The 19918-nt window shown below is 21.7% G+C and overlaps 1 protein-coding gene across 4 annotated transcripts in view; it reads left to right on the top strand.

Annotated features, from left to right (window-relative positions):
* Positions 1-19918, top strand: part of LOC122510678 (Kv channel-interacting protein 2-like) — a 35470-nt gene that overhangs the window by 12099 nt on the left and 3453 nt on the right. The window contains exons 1-6 of one of the 4 annotated variants that reach the window (XM_043625499.1): positions 56-389; positions 593-623; positions 2613-3054; positions 5986-6003; positions 16592-16816; positions 19430-19500. In XM_043625499.1, the coding sequence (XP_043481434.1) occupies positions 3027-3054; positions 5986-6003; positions 16592-16816; positions 19430-19500 (342 nt within the window). In that variant the 5' untranslated portion in view covers positions 56-389; positions 593-623; positions 2613-3026. Of the gene's footprint in view, positions 1-55; positions 390-592; positions 624-2612; positions 3055-5985; positions 6004-16591; positions 16817-19429; positions 19501-19918 lie in introns of those variants that run through there. The other 3 variants (XM_043625498.1, XM_043625500.1, XM_043625497.1) reach the window with 3 other exon arrangements.

Genomic DNA, 19918 nt, shown 5'->3' with positions numbered 1-19918 from the left:
TAACGATTTATTGCATGTGTGTGTCGAATTATACTCGCGCAAAAATTGTCGTCTGCTTAAAGCAAAAAAAAAAAAAAAAAATTTTCCCAATCGTTGGTTAAAAAGATTTTCGACAAGTATTTGCTATTTTGTTAATAATATTTGAAGAATTATATATATATATGACGAATTTTAATAGACAAATACAATTGCTACAATTACTTTATTTCGATGATAAATATACAACTCAATATTTCATCTCATGGATAAGATTTTTTTTTTGAGTTTTTTGAGGAACTACGCAGTTTGGAATTCAGCCAATAAATTAATTACCACGAGGATGGAATATAAAAATTTTTACGATAAATTGGATTTTTTGAATAATGGATGACTCATCTTGAGTTTGACAGGTAATTAACAGAGTTTTTGAAATTAAAATCGATAATTATTTTTATTTTCAAAGTTAACCTAATTTTGGATTTTCAAATCTACTGAAACGTTTTCTGTATAATTTTTTAATTTGACTGAATTTGCTATGAAAATTATACAAATTAATCAAGAATATAATAATAAAAATTGTTAAATTGATGAAAATTGTTAATATTTAATTTAGTTTCTTTCAGAAGTGCAAATATTTGCCTGAAGTGAGTATTCGTAAATTTTTCGTTTCTATTATTGAATTCACATTTTATTGTCTATTATTTTATTATCGCATTGTTCTGTTTGTTTCAATTAATGAAATATTTTTTTAGTATATTTAAAATAATTGAATTTATACAAATAATTTTTATTTTATTAAAAAATTGGATTTCTTCAATATTGTAATTTTTAATTTTAGTTTTAATGGTTTTTAACTTTTTAATAATTTTAATTGAGTTTTTGTTTGCTTCTTTGCTTTCTAACTTATTTAATAATTTTTCTTTCTAAAATGTTTTGAATTCTGAAATTAATTTATTGAAATAAATTATTGAATTCTTGCGAAGTATTATCAAAAACAATGAAAATAATTGAATTCCAGTGAAGGATTTTATGAAAATTTTTGAAAATAATTCCATTCTTTCCAGAATTTTTTTTACCTAATTGAATTTCTGCGAATAAATTTTCTTATTCATGAAAATAATTAAATTTTAAAAAGAATTTTAATCAAAAATAATTTTTCAAAAATAATAGAATTCTTTCGAGATATTTTGCTAAAATAGTTTTCAAATTTATAAAATTCTTGCGAAAATTTTTCTTAAAATTCGTAAAAATAATTGAATTCTTTACAGGAATTCAAAAAAAAGTTTTTCAAGGAAAAAATTTAATTTTTTAAGAAAAAGTTACAAAAAATAAATTGCAATTATTTAAAATAATTGAACTCCAGAAAATAATTTTATTATTTAATATTTATGAAAATAATTGAATTCTTGCCAAGAATTTTGTTTAAATTTTCGAAAATAATTTAATTCTTGCCAAGAATTTTATTCAAATTCTCGAAAATAATTTAATTAATTCGAAGAAAATTAAAATTCTTTTGATAATATAATAATAATTGAATTCCATTCAAGGTTTTTTTTTTGTAATTTTTAGATAATCCTAATTAAATTCTTTTGAAAAAATTTTTTGTATTTTTTGAAAGTAATGGAGTAATTTTAATAATTTTTATTGAAAATTTAATTTGAATTTCTTGAAAATAATGTAGTTTTTTTAAAATAATTTTTATTGAAATTTTTTTTAAATAATTTAAATTTACAAAGAATTTTATCAAAATTTTTGAGAATAATTGAATTTTTTAGAAAAAGTTTAACACAATTTTTAAAAATAATTGAAACCCTTCGAGAAATTTAATTAAAATTGTACTGAAAATAATTGAATTCCTGAAAAGAATTTAATTAATTTTTAAAAATAATTGAATCTTTTCGAGAAATTTAATTAAAATTGCACTAAAAATAATTGAATTTTTGTGAAGAATTTAATTACTTATAAAAATAATTGAATAGTTTTAAAGAATTTTATTGCTATTTTAGAAAATAATTGAATTTATTCGTGAAATTTTGATTAAAATTGTTTTGAAAATAATTGAATCTTTATAAGAATTTTAACAAAAATTTTAGGAAATAATTGAATTTCTGCAAAAAATTTACTATATAATTATAAAAATAATTGAATTTTTATAAAATTTATTATCACAATTTTTGAGAATAATTGAATTTTTGAGAAAAATCGTAATACAATCTTTAAATATAATTGAATCCTTTCGAGAAATTTAATTAAAATTGTACTGAAAATAATTGAATTTTTATTAATTTTTAAAAATAATTGAATCTTATCGAGAAATTTAATTAAAATTGCACTAAAAATAATTGAAAAAATAATTCCTGAAAAGAATTTTACTATCTATAAAAGTAATTGAATTCTCGCGAAATTTTTTGAAAATAATTAACAAGAATATTTCATTATTGTATATTATTAATTATAATTTATATATACTTGAAATTGCAGTGAATTTGGAAAATTTTGAATCTGAAATTACAAAAAAATTATTGTTTATATATTTAAAAATACAAAATTTTCTAATGAAGAATATTTTGTTTACAAATGTTTCTTTTTTTAAGAACAATTGATTGTCTTTTACATAAGATTTTTTTTTGTAGATATTTCCTAAATGAACTCCAGATTCATTGGCTCGACTATAAAAAAAATGTTATCGGCAATCTACTGATTAAATGTGCATTTGAAATGATGCGATTGACGTTAAGGGATTATATACACAGTTTGGAAAAGCAAAACCGTGTTGAGCTTGCGCGCAAGCACGGGATCCTGTGCTTTTGTATAACATTCAGTGGGACATCGTGAGAGGCAAGTGTCGGACGTTATCATCCCTCTTCAATCTTAAGTGTGCTCCCCGAGAAAAATTATTATCTCAAAAAAGAAATTCCTATACTTGATTCTTGAACAAAATTCCTTTTGTTGCGATAAATTCTCAAAGGCATAGAAAAAAGTAAAGAGCCATTTGGCTCTTTGTTTATTTATTCAAGATTGCTCTACCGTCAGATTCACCTCGAAAAATGAAGGCGCGGAAAAACCGTGAGAAAAGTAAGTCTAATCTCCCATACATGCTGCTCTGCTTACACACAAACATGTACACACAAATACTTGGAAATTTACTCTCTGCACATATAAAAAGCTCTTCATAAAGCTCAAGTCCAAAAATACAATGTCGATAAAATAAAAGTCAATCGATTTAATAAAAAAAAATAAAGAAGGATAAATTATATTGATAATATATTACATAGAGAGAAAATAAATGTTAAATTGTTTAAAAGTATTTTACAAATTGGGGAAAAAATGAGTCAAAGCGAAATTTTTGTATTAAAAAATAATGAAGATTGAAAGAAATTATATGAAATTTAGTATATTTGTATTAAAATTTAATAATTGAATTAAAATTATTAATAATTTATTAATAATTAAAGTAAAATTATTAATAATGAATTAATAATTAATTTAAAAATAATATTCTTGATATTTGATATGCTAAATTTCGCATAATCACAGTCATTCCCCTTTTTTACCTTAACCCCCTTTTTCCCCTTTTTTGTCTCCTTAAATTATTAAAATCCCCTAAAATGATAAATTTTCTCCCCTTTTCCCCTTATTTTTAAGAAAAACTTATCAAAATTATCATTTATTTTTAATTTAGAAAATTTTTCAGTTGTGATTGAAAAAAAATGTTACTTTTCGCAAACTTTGGAAAAATTTTACTTTTTTGAAAATTAAAAACTTTCTGTATTATTTCCCAGAGTTTATAAACTTGGAAATTTTTCCATAAAAGATAACAAATATAAAATAACTTTTATTTCTAAGAAAAATCCACAAAGTTTGGAATTTTTGACAAATTTCATTATTTCCAGAATAAATTTTACTAAATTCAAAATATATATTTTACTAATTTTCATTTTTCAATGAAATTTACGACGGATATTATAAAATTTACTCTGGAAATAACGATTTTTAATAGCAAAATTTACTATTTTCAAAGTTAATTTTTTTTCTATAATAATTATATAAATTTTACTCGAACATTACAATTAGCTATTAAAAATGATTTTTGAGTAAATTTTAGCTACTATTTTTAAAAGTAAGTTTTTCTAATTTTTATTTAAAAAAATTGTCTTTGAAAATAGTAAAAGAAATTCTGGAAATAACAATTTTTAATATTAAATTTTACTATTTTTGAAGGAAATGTTTCCAATACTCAAGTTAATTTTACTAATTAATTATTATTATTACACATCACTTTCAAAAACTTTAATAAAACTCTTCAAAACAATTCAATTATTTGCAAAAATTTTAATGAAAATCTTCACACGAAATTTAATTATTTTTATAAATAATAAAAAGCTTTGCAGGAATTCCATTATAATACATTTTCAGAAAAGAAAATTCAATTATTTAAAAATTTTAATTACTTCTTTGTAAAAATTCAATTCTTTTCTAAAATATTATAATTCTTTAGATAAATTCAGTTATTTTGAATATAATTTTAATCAAATTCATCGCAAGATTTCAATTATTTTAATAAATAATAAAATTACTCAGATAGATTTTCAATTATTATTAAAAATTTTTATTAAAATAAGAATTCAATTATTGTCAATAAAATTATATTTGAAATCCTCGAAAAAATTAAATAATTTTTAAGAATTTTCATAAAATTCTCCAAAACAATTCAATTTTATGAAAAATTTTTAAATAATTGATTTTTTTTTAGAAAAATAGTATATCAATTCTTTTTAATAAATAAATGAATTCGTCGGAAATGTTTAATTTTTTTTTTAAATTGAATCTTTTTGTAGAATTTTATCAAAATTTTTTTTTAATAATTGAATTCTTTTGGGAAATTTTATTAAAATATACAAATAAGAAAACTTTTTGAAAATAATTGAATTTCGGTGAAGAATTTTTGTATTTATAAAGAGAATTGAAATATTGACAATAATTTTTTTTTGAAAATTTTGAAAATAGATTGAATTTTGCAGAAAAAATAATTTCAAAGCTAATTTTTTTCTTGGAAAATTTTTCAAATTTTCCTCGCACATTACAATTAGCTATTAAAAATTATTTTTTAGTAAATTTTAGCTACTATTTTTTAAGTAAGTTTTTCTAATTTTTATAAAAAAAAATTGTCTTTGTAAATAGTAAAAGTAATTTTCGAAATAACAATTTTTAATATATTAAATTTCACTATTTTTGAAGGAAATTTTTCCAAGACCAAAGTTAATTTTACTAATTTTTTTCTAAAATTTACTTCGTAAATATTATAATTAATGGAATTTTAAAACAAAAGTAGCTTTGCAATAAAAATTTTAATTAAAAGTTTAAGGAAAGTTACAGACTATAGGGAAAAAGATAAAGAAAATATCAGTAATTAATAGAAAAACTTCAAGAAAAAAAATAATTTGATTTTATAAACCTGTAGTTAAGAGAAAAAGTAAAAGAAAATTTAAATAAATTTTACATTTTTTAATAAAATAATTTTTACTTATTGTGCAAATTCCTCTTTTTTTAAACTGAATCCTATTTTTGGAAAATAAAATCCCCTTTTACCTAATATTACATGAAAAAAATACTGTGATTCTTGGTATAAGTTTTTTGTTTAAATTTTAGTATTTTTAATATCAAAATTTCGCATTTTTTCCCAAATTGTAAAATTATTTTTTCAAAATTTAATTTTTTTTGAAAAAATTCTCTCTCCGTGTATACTACACAGAAAAGGTGGAAAAGCATTTAAAAAACTGGAAGGACTCAAAAAATTGAAATCAAAAAACTAAAAGATACGAAATTAAAAAAACTGCAGTGTTTTATATTCAATTGGTACTTTCTTTTGCAAAAGATTTATTTTTCGAATGAAAAATTTTATATTTCCAGGGGAGGAATATTATTTTTTTTCCATAATTCAATTTCACAATAATTGATGATTACGAAAACAATATTTATTTAGTTCTTTTGTTTGTCATGTTACAGTTGAGATGGAGAATAAAGGTTATTTATATATTATAAAAACATATTTATATTGAGAATTAGTAATAATAGAGGAAGCATGTATATTGCAGACATTATAAATTAAACACGATTTGCATTTTGGGTTTCATTGTATTATTCCAAGTAGGATATTTTAGACATTTCTCGTAAATACCTTTAATTATTCAATATTGTTGAAACCTAATTATACGAATAGAAATCAAATTCTATTTTCCCCCTTTTGAATAATTATATTCTCATCGTATTCGAGATCTATTTTTCCCTCATCTTAGAAATTTTTGTATTTTCTTTCGTCGTAATAATTCAAAATTATTTTGTATCTTCCATTTTTCTGGAAATTTTCTTTTTTTCCTTTTTCTGAATTCTCCATCGAATTTATTTTTCACTGTAATCCATGCCATTAAAATTTTTTTATCGTCGATTCTCTTTTTATTTTCAAAGTAATCCTTCAATATTAGATGAAAAGTCTTTATCATCGGCGATTTTCTCTTTATTTTAGAAAGTAATTTTCGTCCTGATAAATTTTTCATATCGTTTTATCCTCGAAGTACATTTTTATTATATAGGCAATTTTTCGAAATTCTGTATTTTAGTTGCGAATTTATTCTCTTTATGAAATTTTTTTTTTTATTTGGCAAATTTTAATAATTTCCTTTATTGGAAAATTTAGTTCTTGGGGGTATTTTTATTTTCTTTTCAAACTAATCGTCTGTTTTTGAAAATTTTAATTTTCTACTGTATTTTTTGTATCAAAAAATACAAATTCGGGTTTTTTTTTCTCTTTTCCTCTCAAAGTAGTTTTCAATAAGAAAATTCTTTCTTTTATCTACCAGTAAGTAATCTTTGTAATTGAATAGAAAAATTGTAATTAATTTCAATTTCTCTTTTAAAACTTAACAGTTTCTGCTTCCGATATTGTTGATACTGAAAATTAAGAAGCTTAAAGAAATCATTTCCAATCAAAAGTGAATATTTAGAGAATATTTTTTATGTAAACAAAATAGAATATTAAACCTTTTTTTTTTAATGTAAATTAAATACAATATTTTTCCAAAATATTGTTGGAAAGTATTTTTTTTTTTTTTTCTCGAGCAATCAAAAAATGTAATTTTTAATATTCTTCTAAAATATTATTGAAAATATTTTTTGCTTTTCTCCTCAAGCAAGAAGAAAATTTTTTTTATTATTTTTCTAAAATATTGTTGAAATATTTTTCCAAAATATTATTGAAAATATTTTTCTAAAATATTATTGACGTAAACATTTTTTGCTTTTTTCTTTGAGCTAACAGAAAATATTAAAAATACTTTTCGAAAATATTGTGAAAGAAGTAATTATTAATAATAAAATTCGAATATTTTGCAGTGAATAAAAAGCGAAAGAAAAATAAATTGGAAAAGTTTTCAGTAATTATTTATATGGTGCACAAAATATTGCTTATAATAACAATTACACACGCATGCTTTCGACTGTAATGCCGCTCGAGTTTCCTCTTTTGACAGCTATCACGTATAATAATGACCAGTCTATAAATTATCTGCGTATACAAGAAGAAAAAAATGTTAATGAATCACTTCTATCTTGATGATAATTCATTGCAATATTTCACAGCAATTCGTTTCGTTTATAGGAATTTGATGATTAAAAGAGATTCATTCTCGGCTTTTATTTTCTTCTTTCCTGTAAATAAAGTGAGTGAAAACTTTTTTTTCGTTTTACCATCAAATGTAGAGGAGAATTTTTCTTCTTTTTTTTCCCCTGACAAATGATGTGGTTTTTGAATGTTTCCTTTTTTTGTAAAGCAGAGATAACGTATTTCGGACATTTAGATGGACTTTATTTATTGGAGCTTTAGGATATATTGTAAATTACGAGAGAGTTATTTTATTTTCGACATAAAATAGAGAAGCGAACTCTTTAACTCTGAAAGTTGAAAAATACTTTTCTTTTCTTCTTATTTAAGGAAAATTAATTTTTTTCTTAATTATTGAGTGCGGGAAATATTTAAAATCTCAGAAATATTGTTTGTAAATTCTCAAGGTTCGTTAAATTTTCTTCTTTTTATATTCCAACAACAAAATTTTCCAGTGCGAGTTTTCTCTTCTTTTTTTTTTGTTTTATAAATTCTACGCCTCGAGCAATTGAAACGTACATATTTTAATAATTGAGTTGTCGCGGGGTTGAAAGAAATCTCTGATGAAATTTTCAAACAAAAGAACTCTCATGCCTCGGGATATATGCATTTTAACTCTTGTATGTTTTTTTGAATATTTTAAAAAAAGGAGAATGAACATTTTCCATTTATTCTTGCAGAATAATAATAATAACAAAATAACGAGAGGAATATAAATAAAAAATCATGAATTAATTTAAAAAGTAATTCTTGCGAAAAGAAATTTAAATAAAAATGTAGTAAAAAAAGGAGAAAATGGGAAAAATAAAGTAAAAAATACATAAAAAAGCAGTAATAACGGATTAGAGAAAAATAACAACAGAAAAAGAGAATGAAAGCAAAAATTTGAAAAAATAGAAAGAAAACAATTTTTTTTACTAGCATGACTAAAATTTTAACATAAAAAAATTTTTTTTTGAAGAAAATTTGATAGTGAAATATAATTTTATGCACTTTTTTTATTGGAAATTTTTTTAATTTTGTACGAACGCTTTGTGATTTTTGCAATTTAGAAACAGAATCAATATTTCATTAGAAGTAAATAAATTTTTTTTTTATTATTTTTTTTTTTAAGAAAAATATTTGCTTTATAAGAGAATGAAGTTTAAGTACAACAAGGACGAATAATATGTACTATTATTCTTAGCTGCTGTTGATTCTAATCAATATACGTTTCTATTTTTTCCATCGAATTTCTTATTCCGAAGTTATTGGAAAATGTACGAAATGAATTATTAAATATTTCGTTAATAATAAATACATTTTTTTTCGTAAATATTCTTATATAAAAGTCAAGAGAGAAGGAGAGTTTATAATAAGAAAAAATCGACAATTTACTGAAGGGAAAAGTAAATTTTGATCCTTTTGCTAAAGAAAATTTATTTCTTTTTTGAAAAATAAAAAATTGACACTTTTTTCTACTTTAAGTTTTTAAATATAATTAAATAAAAGAAAATAATTATTTTATTTGTTCTTTAATAATAAAACTAAATAATAATAAAAATATAATAAATAACAGATATACAAATTTTATTAAATAAAAAAATTACGTATGTTTTACATTTTGGTTTTTTTATTTAAGAATTATATTAAATATTTTATGACATTTACAGAATTTTTATTTTATGCTATTTTTACACAAATTCTCTTTTTAGGGAAATAACTTTCAACCGAATATTACAATTTTTTTCTTTTTTTTTTTTTTGATAATTCAGTGAATTTATTAAAATGTTTTTGACGAAGCGGATATTTAGGTCGAGTATCTCTTAAACTGATGTAACAGAAAAATTTAAATGGTACTCAAGAATTCTATTGAGTAATAAAATAATGTACAAGTCCTTTAAAAGTTTTGCTTTCATTCTCAAAGGGACACTTTAAAGCGACAACATCAGCAAATATGCATTTTAATCAAGATTTCATATTAACATTAATATTTTCGCGTAGAAAATTTTCTTTTTAAAAAGGGGAAAAATTTTTAATTAAATAAAAAAAAGTTGTTAATATTTTTGCTATTAAATATTTAACTATTTCGAAATTTTTTCTATAAATATTTAGGGGAACATAGTCTAGGTCGGCCACCTTTTTGACTTTTGTTTATAACTTTTTTTTAAAAATGAATTTGGACAATTGAAGTATATGGTTGGAAAGTCCTGTTTAATAGGAACATTTTTTCTGTACAAAGTAAATTGACAGGTTTAAAAATGAAAAAGTTATAAAGATTTAAAAAAAAAAAAATTTGTAGTCCAGGTTGGCCATTACAGTCAAGGTCGGCCATGTTTAAAATTCAAAGGGCATTAATCGTTAAAAAATAAAATAACATGTTTGGAGTTACGGAAAATTGATTCTTTATTGTTTACAGTTTGTAACTTAATGAAATAACAAAATAATAACAATAAACAATATAAAAAAATAAATATAAATAAAAAAAAGTTTTGCACTAAAATATTAATAAAATTAAATAAAAATATTAATAAGATGATCAATTATATTATGAGTTATACAGAATTGCAGTTTTTGCAAATGAAGTAGCTCGTCCTCAACTTTGCGCATTTTAAACACATAGTGGCCGACCTTGACAGTAAGTAACATTACCGAATTGTTGTAACCATAAAGAAATACGTTTCGGGATTCGATTTTTTACTTTGTTTTCCTTTCAACCATGAGTCCCACAAATTTTCTGCATACTTGCCTTGACGATTCAATTTGTTTTTTATCTTTTATTAATGGTTTTTCACATTATGCACAAAACTTTTTTTGAGCTTTTTTTGTACCGACGTCACAGAAAACACAATTTTCGATTTTCCGAAAATGTAATTGAACAAAAAGTTAGGTTTCACTAAGACAAGCTTCGACAAAAATGCGCGTAGGTGGCGCTAGTGAACTTGACAAAAAAACGCGAGTGGCCTACCTAGACAGTAGGCCAACCTTGACTACATTCCCCTACCTATTTAGAATTTTTTTTAAACAAATATTTAACAAATTCGGAAAATATTTTCTATAAATTTGTACCAATTTAAATATTTTTTCTCCAATTTTGTAACTATTTTTAAATTTTCTCTATAAATTTTGTAACTATTTAAATATTTTTTCTATAATTTTCTTACTATTTAAATATTTTCTCTATAAATTTTGTAACTGTTTAAATATTTTTTGTGTAAATTTGTAATTGTTTGATTTTTTTTAACAAATTGTTTAACTATTATTTACAAAATATTTTTCTGTAAATATTTATCTATTTACAAATTTTCTCTGTAGATTTTTAACTATTTCTATATTTTTTGCATAAATTTGTAACTATTTTAATATTTTAATATTTTAATATTTTTTCCCTATGAATGTTTTAAACATTTATTTTTCAAAAATTTTGAACATTTTATTTTATTTAGTAATTTTTTCAAAATATTTACAAAAAAAATGGTTTGTTTAAACGTTCAGAACTTAAGGAAAATAAATAAAAAATTTTTTTTTATTTAAATTTGTAGTCATGCAGGCAGCAGTTATTAAAATATTTTTTCTATAAATTTTACAACTATATTTAAGCATTTTTCATAAATTTAATTATTTAAGAAATATTTTTCGATTTAAACATTTAACAAACAACCAGATATTTAAAGTGTCAAAATTGCTGGTAAAATAATTTAATTTCAAAAAGATAAGTTACAATTAAAATTAGTAAATTTCAAAAAGATTTTAATTAAAATTATTATTTGGAATTAAAGTTTCGAAAAATGTTAGTTAAAATTCTGAAAAAATTGTAACTATTTAAGTATTTAAAAAAAAATTTTAACTATTAAAAAACAATATTTTTTTAGTAAATATTGAACTATTTAATAATTTTCTGTAAATATTTTACTACTTTTACTACTTAAATATTTCTTTCTATGAATTTGCAACTATTGAAATATTTTTTTTTTAATTTATAAATGTTTAAATATTTTTCACAAATTGTTTAACTATTTAGAAAATATTTTTTCATAAATATTTAATTCCTTAAAAATTTTTTCTGCAAATATTTACCTATTTACATATTTTTTCCAGTAATTTTTGACTAATTCAAGAATTTTTTTGTAGATAAATGTTTGAATATTTGAATATTTTTTCTAATAATTCGCAGTCATTTAAATATTTTTCCATCAAATTTCAAACTGTTTAAATATTTTTCACAGAAATATTTAGAAAATACAGAATAAGATTTAATTATTTAAAAATTTTTGCTGTAAATATTTTGCTATTTGCATATTTTTTCCTGTAAATTAAAAAAAAGAAAAACTATTTACATATTTCTCAATAATTTTCATTTTTTTTCTTTATATTTCTTTATTATTTTCAATTTTATTCTATATTTTATTTCATATTTTATTTCTTCTATTTTTTCACTCTCAAATTTTTGTACTTTTTCTATTTGTTAAATTTATTCGAATAACATTTTGGTAAAAGAAAAAATTGATTCTGAATTTTTTAAAATTTTGTTTCTTTATGTTTTCTTGAATCACTTTTTTTCTCGAGCGACAATTGTAAAATAAAATTTAGTAAATATAAAAATATAGAGAATTTCAAAATTTTTTCTGTCCAGATTTTTGAATATTTGAATATTTTTTCTGTAAATTCGCCGATATTGAAATATTTTTGCTTTAAATTTCTAACTGTTCAGATATTTTTTTTTACAAAACTATTTATTTATTTACATAATTCAAAATATTTTTCTACAAATATTTAATTATTTAAACAATTTTCCTGTAAATATTTTGCTGTTTTCATACTTTTTCTGTTGATTAAAAAAAGAAACACTATTTATAAAAAGAAAAAAAAAGTAAAAATACTATTTTGTAAAACTATTTACATATTTTTTCTATGAAGTAACTATTTAAATAGTTTTCTTCTTAAATTGTTTGAATACTTAAAAAATATATTTCTGTAAATATTTATCTATTTAAATAATTCTCGGAAACACTTAACTAGAAATAATTTTTCCAAACTTTCATCATTGAAATATTTTTCTCTGACAATTTTTTACTACAAAATTCTTTCCTTAAAAAATAGTTGAAAAATTAGTTTTCTTCTAAAATTGTTTGAATACTTAAAAAATATATTTCTGTAAATATTTATCTATTTAAATAATTCTCACAAACATTTAACCAGAAATAATTTTTCCAAACTTTCATCATTATGAAATTTTTTTCTCCAGGAATTTTTCACTATATAAAAATTCTTTCCTTAAAAAATGGTTGGAAAAATTGGTTTAATTTTGAAGAATATTGAAATAAAATGCAGTAAAAAATGTAAAAATAAAAAAACAAATAAATTTTTCCCTCTTCCAAGGAGACGAGAAAATCATACACTTGATATATTTTGTTCAGCCAACTGAAAAGAAAGTTTGATATACAAACGCTGGGCGCAAATGGAGTACGCTTTTCTTTCTCGCGCGTTGAATAATAATTTACACATTTCGACAAATTAACGGGTAAGGAGAGTCTTTGGGGTAGGTTTTTAGGGTATGTCGTTAGATTGCATAAAGTGTGGTATATTGTACAATTGGAAAGGAGGTCTCGGGGGTTGCTATGGTGACCCCGGATGCCCGGGATCGGAGAGAGCTTTGCTGCGGAGTTTCTGTATTGTGAATGCCTATTCTTCTTTCTTTCTCGCACACGCGTACAATTCTTACAACCACGTGTTCTCGCTTGCTTTTTCTTTTCTTCTCATTGATCCAAAAGAAAAAGAAAAAAAAAAGAAAAATAGAGATGAAATTTTTCCGAATCACTTTCTATTTGCAAAAATTGATTTTCTCTCATTCTTGATTAATTATTTTTAAGAGCGCGCGTATAACTGACCTTCTGATAGTTCATCTGCTCCAGACTCTAATGGATCGGTCCATTAATTTCCCTTGACTCGTCGTCTGATATAATTCATTCTCCTCAGGAACTTACGTCGTTTTCTCTCAAGTATTTCGAGAATCGTGACTAAATTTATTTCACTTGGAAATTTTCGATTGGATTTTCAATTAGAGAGGACATTTTTCGAAATTGTAATTTTGTAATTTTAATTTTTAATTTAATTTTTAATTTTTAATTTAAAATTTTTAATTTTTTGCAGAATTTTTTTCTTTATGAGAATTTTTCCTGATGAATCAGCGATTCGCTTTGATGATGAGATTTTTTTTCCTTGCCGAATTTCGATAGGATTTTCTTTTAGAGAAAATAGTTTTTGAAAACTGTAATTTTTTAATTTTCAATTTAATTTTTTAATATTAATGTTTAATTTTTATTTTTAATATTAATTTTTAATTTTAATTTTTTGCAGAATTTATTTCTTTTGGAGAACTTTTCCTGATGAGTCAGCGATTCGTTTTGATGATGAGATTTTTCTTCCTTTGCTGAAAAGAGAGAATTTTTTTTTAATATATTGATAGACATTCGGAAAAATTTCTTTTGGAGAGAATTTATATTAAGTGGAAATAGCGGGAGGAGTAAAGGAGCTAATAAATAACGTACGAATTTTTTAATATACGGATCACTACTACTGAGGACATAAAATAAAGAGATTCCCTCGTTGAATTTAAATCGTTGTCTGACAATACTCGGAGTATTTCTACTGACAGTGGAGAATTTTATTTATTCGTGACTTAATTTTTTATATTAGGAGAAAAAACGCCTTTATTTAAAATTTTCTGAAAAGTTCTTGAAAAAAATTTGCTTTATTTATTACAACAAAAAATAATTGGAATAAATTTATAGAGATTTTGTAAGTTGAAAAATTTCTTATAGCAGATGAAGATGAATTTTATTTTTTTCTTTTTTCTATATTTTATACTAATTTTACTAAATGAAAAATAATTATTCTAATATTATTCTAATTACTAATAATATAATTAATAATAATTATTATTACAGGGTTGCCATAGGTCAGGAAAAATGAAATTGATCAGAGAAATCAGGGAATTTTACCAAAAGTAGGGGGAAAATAAATACTTTCAATTACTTTAATTAAATAAAAATGCAAAGAAAGAAATATTCTAAATTCTAAATACATAAAATATAAAAAATTTAAAAAAATTAAATTTTTGCGTTTAAAAATTGAAAATTGAATCGGGGAAAAAGGCAAAATTCCGTTTGAAAATTATAGAAAAGTTAGGAAAAAACAAAATCAAATTTTTGTGGCAACCCTGTATTACTAATTACACAATTAATATTTTTAAAAATTATAATTCAGATTTTTTCAAAATCTATTTTTTTTCTATCTTTATTGCTCTCTATCTCTGTTCCTCTCTTAATTTCACTTTTAAATTAGAAACTATTTCTTTTTCCCTTTGGCACTGATAAAAAATATTATTAGCGCACGATTTTTCTAAAAATAGACCTGTAATGTATTTTTTCAAATATGAAAAAAAAACCTTTCCACTTTCCGTAGCTGCGATTTTATTCACAATTTCCAATCTCTCTCTCTCTCTTTCTTTCTCTCTATACATAAAATGCATTATTGACATGTGAATGACATTATAATTGATTGAAGACATTACTCTTAAAATATATCTCGAAAAATCTCCATTAAAATCTCCTTTTAATGACTTCTCCTCTTGAGCACCGAGTTATTTCGTAGCTTTTCTCATTCTTTTCAGCCAACCAGAAAATCAATATTTGATGACTATCATATATTTGATAAAATTTATATACAGACAAGTACATTTGATATTTGATATTTGATAAAGCATCAAGTGAATATTCTCGAGGGATTTTCTACTTTATTTTTATTTTTTAAAATTGATCCTGTGTCAATTATATTATCGCAGGGTGGTTAAATTTATAGTATACTGGAAATTAATTCGCTTATTTGTAAAATAATTTTCAATTCTTTTTTCTTTATTTTTCTTTATTATTTTTCATTTTATTTTATGTTTTATTTTATATTTTATTTTATACTTTATTTTATATTTTATTTCTTCTATATTTTCACTCTCAAATTATTGTACGATTTCAATTTTTCTATTTGTTAAATTTATTTGAATAACATTTTGGTAAAAAGACAATTGTAAAATAAAATTTAGTAAATATACAAATATAACTTATATTTATTTATATTAATTTAAAATTTATTTATCTATTTTAATTTTGTATTGAAATATACATTCAATATTTGAAAATCAAACGAAAATTCTCGAGGATTTTTCTAATTAATTCGTATCTGTAAAATAATGTTCAACTTTCTTTTCTTTTTATTTTTCTTATTATATTTGATTTTATATTTTACTTCTTCATTTTTATTCTCAAAGTTTTGTTTTTTTTTCTCTTTTACAATATTTATTAAATTTATTCGAATAATATTTGGTAAAAAGAAAAAATTTATTCTAAATTTTTTTTAAATCTTGTTTCTTTATTTTCTTTTTGAAAATCTTTACCAACAATATTGTAAAATGTACAATAAGAAATAATTAAATGAGAGAGGAAAAAGTTAATTGAATATTTATTACATAAAGTACTTAAAAGCAAAATAAAATAAAGTGAAATAAATAAAATTAGATAAAATGAATAAAATAAATAAATCAATCAAATAAATACTTGAATAAAATTAATTAAAATAAATAAAATACTTAAAGGTCAAGAAAAGATTATTATTTTACAGTATTGTAGAAAAAGGTAAAATTTAAAAATAAAGTAGAAAATAAATCTCGTTCTGGAAAGCTTCAAATCTTCCCATCTCTTTCTCTCTCTCTGCCTTCTGGAATCTGTTGTTAAATATATATAGTATAATTTTGCTCTGAATATTATAAAAAGTATTTATTTTTGGTTGAGGATTTGAAAAAGGATTGTTTAGAATATTTAAAAATTGTGGCATCCATGTGCACGTCTAGACTGGTTACCTGAGAAAAAGAGCATCTCGAACGAGTAATACAGTCGTAGGAGATAAGGGCATTGAATCTTGCAGAGGCTGAACTTGAAGATCTCGGGGGCGTTTTAGGGGGTTCTGGGGGGGCCTTAACGCTTGGGGGTCGTCACAGGCCAGAGGAATTGGCCACCCTTGCTGCCACCACGAGGTTCACAAGAAAGGAGATCCAATTGATTTATCGGGGCTTCAAGCAGGAGTGCCCAACTGGACTTGTCGATGAGGAGGCCTTCAAGAAAATATTCTCTCAATTCTTTCCCCAGGGCGGTGAGTATGTTGTTTCATTATAATTATTTTTTTTTCAACTGAAAAATAACAAAAAAATTAATTCTCTATACTTTCAGGTATACGAATATCGTGGCAAGTAAATAGAAAAAAAATAATGTCAATAATAATAATAATTTATTCAGATAATTTGACGAGGAGAAAAAGGGACTTAACGCATCGAAAGTAAATTTCACAGGAAAAAAACCAACCAGACAAAAAAGTTTTGTAGAATTTTACTAGAATGACAAACATTAGAGATTGTCTTCTTTTCAATTTTTAAGGGGACAGTTCAAGGATATTTTTAACTATATCAAGAAAATAATTCAATATTTCTTAACATTATTTTTTTTATAGTAATTTTCCGAGTGGAACCGGTCAGAAAATATTTTTACACTTTTTTTTTCTCGTAAAAATTATTTAATTTTAAAATCTACACTTAGTGAACAACAAATCAAAAAATTTTCATAAAATTCTTTAAACGATTCAATTATTTTCAAAAATTTCACGAAATTCAATTAGTTTCAATATCTACTATTTTTATAAAAATTTCTAAAAGAATTCAATTATTTAAAACAATTTTTTGATGAAATTCTTCGCAAACATTCAATTATTTTCAAAAGTAATAATAAGATTTTCAAAGAAATTCAATTACACAATTTTCAGAAAATTTTACGAAAAATAAATATTTAAATAATTTTTTTTAAATTCTTTGCAAGAATTCAATTATTTTCACAAATACAAATTTTCACTTGAATTCAATTTTTTTTTTTTAATTCTATTAAAATTCTTCGAAAGAATTCAATTATTTAAAAAAAAAATTAATAAAATTCTTTGAAACGATTCATTTAATTTCAAAAATTTCACGAAATTCAATTAGTTTCGATATCTGCTATTTTATAAAAATTTTCAAAAGAATTCAATAATTTAAAAAATTTTTCTGATAAAATTCTTCGCAAACATTTAAATATTTTCAAAAATAATAAAATTCTCAAACGAAACAATATTACAATTTTAAAAAATACAATTTTTTCAAAAAACCATTTCTTTAAAAAAAATTTTATAATATTCTTTACAAGAATTTAATTATTTTCACAGAATTCAATTAGGTATTGAGAGAATTTTTAAAAAAATTCTTTCCAAGAATTCAGTTATAATTACAAATAATAAAATTCTTCACAAGAATTTCTCGAAAAATTCAGTTATTCTTAAAAATTTTTTTAAAATTCTTCTAAGGAATTCAATTGAATATTTTATTAGAAACATAGAATGAATTCTTATAGAAATAATTAAATAAGATTTTTATATTAAAATCTTCGGAAATTTCTATTGTTGTAAAACTGCTGTAATATTTACATTTTTAGTTTAAAAAAAATTATTAATTTTGGAAATAAAATAATATTAAAAACAATCGATTGGTGTAAAAAAAAATTAAAATTGATTAGTGAGGAAATATTAAAATCGATTTTTTTGGCGTAAGGTCCCTTTTTACCGTGTCAGGACACTAGTTTTTAATGGAAACTGGAAAGATAGAAAATACAAAACTGCGGTTTTAAATGGAGAAAAATCGAATGTTTTGTGTTCGCCTTTTATATACTAAACAATTCAGTAAATAATAGAAGAATAATTTTGAAGTGACAATTCACTGTTATTTCAATGCTTTTCATACAGATAAGCACTTCAAAGCTTTTTTTCATAAAAAAAAACGAGAAACAATAAAAACCGAACATTTAACAGTTTTTCTTTCTTTTTTTTAGAGAGAAATTTTTCAGTTCTCCATTCAATTACATTTTTTGCTTTCTTTCCACTCAATTGTTTCTTTTCTTTTTGACTTTTCATTCTTCTCGAAATTTTATTCTTTTTCAATTTTTACTTTTCCCATTTTTTATGTTTTTAGACATATTTCATTTGTATTTGCTTATTTTAATTAAATTTCTTCGATATTTTTATTCTATTTAGTTAATAATTTTTTAAGTCTTAATTTTTTTAAAAAAAGTAAAAAAGAATTTTTAGTCTCAATCTTTTAATTAGGTTTAATTTATTAATTACAATTATTGTAATTTACTTTATTTATTTATTCGCTAAATTTTTTTTCTATTGCTTCTCGTTTTTGTTTTAAATTATCTTTTTTATTTACACCGAAAAAATAATTTATTTGATTGAAATAACCGATTATTACTTATCTATTATTAAATAAATATTTACTTCAATCAAACAATTTTTATTGAAATCAAATAACTTCTATTTTAAACAATAATAAGTTATTGACTTATTATAAATTATATTTGACCAACCAATTTTAGTATTTGAAGCAAATAAAAATTTTGTAACAAATTTAATTATTGTGACTTCAGTAAAAATTATTCGATACAACTAAATATTTAAACAAATAATCGGTTATATAAATCAATTAAATTTGTTTTAATATATATATTTAGTGTCCAAAAAAAAGAAATTAAAGTTCTTTTATTAAAATCTATTTCTAAATTTATCGGTATTTACTCTCTTTAGTCATCAGTGATTGACATTGGTGATTAAGTTTATTGACAAAATAGTATAATTTAATTTCTTTGAATTTAGAGGAAAGCAATTAAACTTTTTATCTCTTTGATTCAGATGCCAGTCAATACGCTCATTACGTCTTCAACACTATGAAGAGGAAACAATCTGGCAAAATTAGTTTTGAAGTAAGTATTCTTTCAAATAGAGGAGAGGAAAAACTATATATAAATTTATCGCCCTGGAAATTTAATCATACTTTTAACTACATAAAATAGTTTTATAACTAAAATTAATATCCGAATTGATTGAAAATTTTATAACCGAATTTAAGCGGATTATTTTTTATTAAAATCAACTTCAAAGATTGTGAAAGTATTTTTACATTTTTTCAATTGTTTATTAATTTCATTATTCATTTCTTTTTTATAATTGTTCTTTTTAAGTATTTTCTTTTTAGAATTTTTTATTAGGTTTTTTTATTAGATTTTTTTATTTTTTATTTATTTATTTTTATTTGTCAATTTTTCTTTCTTTTTAGATTTCTTATTTTTTATTTATTCATTTTTATTTGTCAGTTACTTTTTTTTTCTTTTTAGATTTTTG

This window comes from Leptopilina heterotoma, unplaced genomic scaffold (assembly GCF_015476425.1).
Source record: "Leptopilina heterotoma isolate Lh14 unplaced genomic scaffold, ASM1547642v1 Lhet_73, whole genome shotgun sequence".
Classification (NCBI taxonomy): Eukaryota; Metazoa; Arthropoda; class Insecta; order Hymenoptera; family Figitidae; genus Leptopilina; species Leptopilina heterotoma.
Note: the sequence above shows the minus strand (reverse complement) of the source record. Positions and strands in the feature narration are given on the sequence as shown.